The 5,000-nt window shown below is 27.8% G+C and overlaps 2 protein-coding genes across 2 annotated transcripts in view; both read left to right on the top strand.

Annotated features, from left to right (window-relative positions):
• helq (helicase, POLQ like) overlaps positions 1-404 on the top strand; it is a 22,966-nt gene extending 22,562 nt beyond the window's left edge. The window contains exon 19 of the mRNA XM_079290025.1: positions 2-404. Within this exon, the coding sequence (XP_079146151.1) occupies positions 2-103 (102 nt within the window). The 3' untranslated portion in view covers positions 104-404. The remainder of the gene's footprint in view (position 1) is intronic.
• Positions 405-1,399: 995 nt separating this feature from the next.
• The window catches only part of hpse (heparanase), a gene marked incomplete at its 5' end in the record, with an annotated part of 15,515 nt that continues 11,914 nt past the window's right edge, over positions 1,400-5,000 (top strand). Inside the window, one exon of the mRNA XM_079289332.1 lies at positions 1,400-1,611. Coding sequence (XP_079145458.1) covers positions 1,400-1,611 — 212 coding nt within the window. The remainder of the gene's footprint in view (positions 1,612-5,000) is intronic.

The raw sequence follows: 5,000 nt of genomic DNA, 5'->3' as shown, positions 1-5,000 counted from the left end.
GATGTTGCTCAGTGACAGAGCTTCAGCTCTTCAGGAGGAAGTAGACGAGCTGCTGATGAAACCTTCAGATCAGCCGACGGCTGAAACACGACGACTCGTCTGAGTTCTTTGTTCCAGAGAAGTTTTATTCTCTTTGTTTGTCTTTTACTGTTATTCTTAAAATAATGTACAACAAGGACTCGACGTGTCGTCTCATAAGGATTTCAGCTTTAATGTTCGCTTCATTCAACACCTCGTGAAAGTAGTTTAACCTCGTGATCACTTTCATCTTTTATTCATTGCTTATTTTGTCTGTTGATGTGCATTTGGCATAAATATTATCTGTAAATATCACATTGTATTTATGTTTTTAGGTCAAAATCAGTTCCTCGAATAAGTTTATAAAGTTTGTATCAAAAATAAATACACAAAAACCATTAAATCATTAAAACCATCACATCATAGAATGATTGCTATAATGTGTCGTGTTGTTCTCCTGCTGTCCACTAGAGGCATCACTCATCACTCATCATCATCATCATCATCACTGAAGGGTTAACAGTCTGAAGATGAAGTCATATCTGTTAAGAGTTAAACTCAGTGAAAGTGGATAATAATAATAATAATAATACAGTATTTGGTGTTTTTATAGAGTTTTAGGACACAGGAGGTAGTGATGTCACGGAGATGGAGGTGATGATGTCACACCTGACCGGTGATGTCACAGGAAGTTCACCTGCACAAAGACTCCGTTTATGGTTTTAAAACTCGACGTGGAAGATTATTCGTGGATTCATAATCTGAAGCTGTCAGATGAATAAAAGTACAATACTTACCTCTGAGATGTAGAAGTATATGGAAATACTCAAGTAAAGTACCTCAATACAATACTTGAGTTACTTTAAAAATGCAGCGGTGGAAAGTAATTAAGTACAATTACCCCAGTACTCTGCTTCTTTATACTTCTGCTCAACTTTATCTTAAGAGGTAAGTGTTGTACTTTTAAAAGTAGTACTTCTGACAGCTTTAGTTACATTACACGTTCACATTATGTTTTATTAAAACACATGTTTTAAATTCATAAAATGATATTTACAGATTAAATTACATGAAACAGTGTTAAATCAATACTATTACAGCAGTAATCTGTACTTTGGGTACTTTAATATGATTCTTCAGTATATTTTGTCTCAAATACTTCTGTACTTTTACTTTAGTGTACTTCTGACTGCTGGGCTTCACTTCGTGATGTAGTACTTTATATTTCAGTACTGTGAATGTATGACCTGTTGTAGTACTTGTAGACTAGTACTTGTAGACTACTAAAAGTAGATCCGGCTCAGTGTGAACAGTCCATGCGGAAGAAGGTCGCTGGTCTCCGGCTGTGAAACAGGAAGTGTCGGAGCTCCAGTCCGTCTTCATGGAGTCCGCTGGTCTGCTGCTGGTTCTGGTCCTGGTCCTCTGGAACCAGACCACTGGATCCGGAGTCCAGCTCATCAGAGACCCGGACCGGAACTCTTCCGCCGTGGAGCTAGATCTCTCCGCGGTGATCCACCGCGTGGACCGACGCTTTCTGTCCGTCACCATCGACGCGAGTCTGTCGTCAGAGGAGAAGTTCGTGTCCCTGTTGAGGTGCGTGTGTGTCGGCGTCCGCTGCTCCGCGACGAGCCGCTGAATCAGGCTGTTAATAAAGGACGTTAATAATATCAAATATACCAATACAGATGTTTCATTTCATGATACATATTATAATCCAGAAGTTTATTTAATAATACAGATGTTTAATATAATAAAGGACATTTAATAATATCAAATATACCAATACAGATGTTTCATTTCATGATACATATTATAATCCAGAAGTTTATTTAATAATACAGATGTTTAATATAATAAAGGACATTTAAAAATATCAAATATACAATACAGATGTTTCATTTAATGATACATATTATAACAAAGAAGTTTATTTAATAATACAGATGTTTAATATAATAAAGGATGGTAATAATATCAAATATACCAATACAGATGTTTCATTTAATGATACATATTATAACATAGAAGTTTATTTAATAATACAGATGTTTAATATAATAAAGGACATTTAATAATATCAAATATACCAATACAGATGTTTCATTTCATGATACATATTATAATCCAGAAGTTTATTTAATAATACAGATGTTTAATATAATAAAGGACATTTAAAAATATCAAATATACAATACAGATGTTTCATTTAATGATACATATTATAACAAAGAAGTTTATTTAATAATACAGATGTTTAATATAATAAAGGACATTTAATAATATCAAATATACCAATACAGATGTTTCATTTCATGATACATATTATAATCCAGAAGTTTATTTAATAATACAGATGTTTAATATAATAAAGGACATTTAAAAATATCAAATATACAATACAGATGTTTCATTTAATGATACATATAACATAGAAGTGTATTTAATAATACAGATGTTTAATACAATGAAGGACATTTAATAACATCAATGTACCAATACAGATGTTTCATTTAATGATACAGATATTTAATTCATGATACAGATGTTTAATTGAATGATACAGATGTTTAATTGAATGATACAGATGTTTAATTTAATGATACAGATGTTTAATTTAATGATACAGATATTTAATTTAATGATACAGATGTTTCATTTAATGATACAGATATTTAATTCATGATACAGATGTTGTATTTCATAAAGCAGATGTTTAATTTAATGATACAGATATTTAATTCATGATACAGATGTTTCATTTAATGATACAGATGTTTCATTTAATGATACAGATGTTTCATTTAATGATACAGATGTTTAATTAAATGATACAGATGTTTCATTTAATGATAGATGTTTAATTTAATGATACAGATGTTTCATTTGATGACACAGATGTTTAATTGAATGATGCAGATGTTTAATTTAATGATACAGATGTTTCATTTAATGATAGATGTTTCATTTAATGATAGATGTTTCATTTAATGATACAGATGTTTCATTTAATGATACAGATGTTTCATTTAATGATACAGATGTTTCATTTAATGATACAGATGTCCAATTGAATGATACAGATGTTTCATTTAATGGTACAGATATTTAATTCATGATACAGATGTTTCATTTGATGATACAGATATTTAATTCATGATACAGATGTTTCATTTAATGATACCGATATTTACTTCATGATACAGATGTTTCATTTAATGATACAGATATTTTATTCATGATACAGATGTTTAATTTAATGATACAGATATTTAATTCATGATACAGATGTTTCATTTAATGATACAGATGTTTCATTTAATGATACAGATGTTTAATTCATGATACAGATGTTTAATTTAATGATACCTATTACAACATAGAAGTCTATTTCATAATACAGATGTGTAATATAATAAAGGACATTTAATAATATCAAATATACCAATACAGATGTTTCATTTAATGATACATATTATAATCCAGAAGTTTATTTAATAATACAGATGTTTAATATAATAAAGGACATTTAATAATATCAAATATACCAATACAGATGTTTCATTTAATGATACATATAACAAAGAAGTTTATTTAATAATACAGATGTTTAATATAATAAAGGATGTTAATAATATCAAATACACCAATACAGATGTTTCATTTAATGATACAGATGTTTAATTTAATGACACAGATGTTTAATTGAATGATACAGATGTTTAATTTGATGATACAGATGTTTAATTTAATGATTCAGGTATTTAATTCATGAAACATATGTTTAATTTAATGATACAGATGTTTAATTTAATGATACAGATATTGAATTTAATGATACAGATGTTTCATTGAATGATACAGATATTTAATTCATGATACAGCTGTTGTATTTCATTAAGCAGATGTTTAATTTAATGATACAGATATTTAATTCATGATACAGATGTTGCATTTAATGATACAGATGTTTAATTTAATGATACAGATGTTTAATTGAATGATACAGATGTTTAATTTAATGATACAGATATTTAATTTAATGATACAGATGTTTCATTGAATGATACAGATATTTAATTCATGATACAGCTGTTGTATTTCATAAAGCAGATGTTTAATTTAATGATACAGATATTTAATTCATGATACAGATGTTTCATTTAATGATACAGATGTTTAATTTAATGATACAGATGTTTAATTTAATGATACAGATGTTTAATTTAATGATACAGATATTTAATTTAATGATACAGATGTTTCATTGAATGATACAGATATTTAATTCATGATACAGATGTTGTATTTCATAAAGCAGATGTTTAATTTAATGATACAGATATTTAATTCATGATACAGATGTTTCATTTAATGATACAGATGTTTAATTTAATGATACAGATGTTTAATTTAATGATAGAGGTGTTTAATTTAATGATACAGATGTTTCATGTAATGATACAGATGTTTAATTGAATGATACAGATGTTTAATTGAATGATACAGATGTTTAATTGAATGATAGATGTTTCATTTAATGATACAGATGTTTGATTTAATGATACAGATATTTTATGCATGATACAGATGTTTCATTTAATGATACAGATGTTTCATTTAATGATGCAGATGTTTAATTGAATGATACAGATGTTTCATTTTATGATACAGATATTTAATTCATGATACAGATGTTTAATTGAATGATACAGATGTTTAATTTAATGATACAGATATTTAATTCATGATACAGATGTTTCATTTAATGATACCGATGTTTATTTCATGATACAGATGTTGTGTTTCATAAAGCAGATGTTTAATTTAATGATACAGATGTTTAATTCATGATACAGATGTTTAATTTAATAATACAGATGTTTAATTCATGATACAGATGTTTAATTTAATGATACAGATATTTCATTCATGATACAGATGTTGTATTTCATAAAGCAGCTGTTTCATTTAATAATACAGAT

This window comes from Melanostigma gelatinosum, assembly GCF_949748355.1.
Source record: "Melanostigma gelatinosum genome assembly, chromosome: 18".
In the NCBI taxonomy this organism is placed as follows: Eukaryota; Metazoa; Chordata; class Actinopteri; order Perciformes; family Zoarcidae; genus Melanostigma; species Melanostigma gelatinosum.
This window is presented reverse-complemented; position numbering and strand designations above follow the sequence as displayed.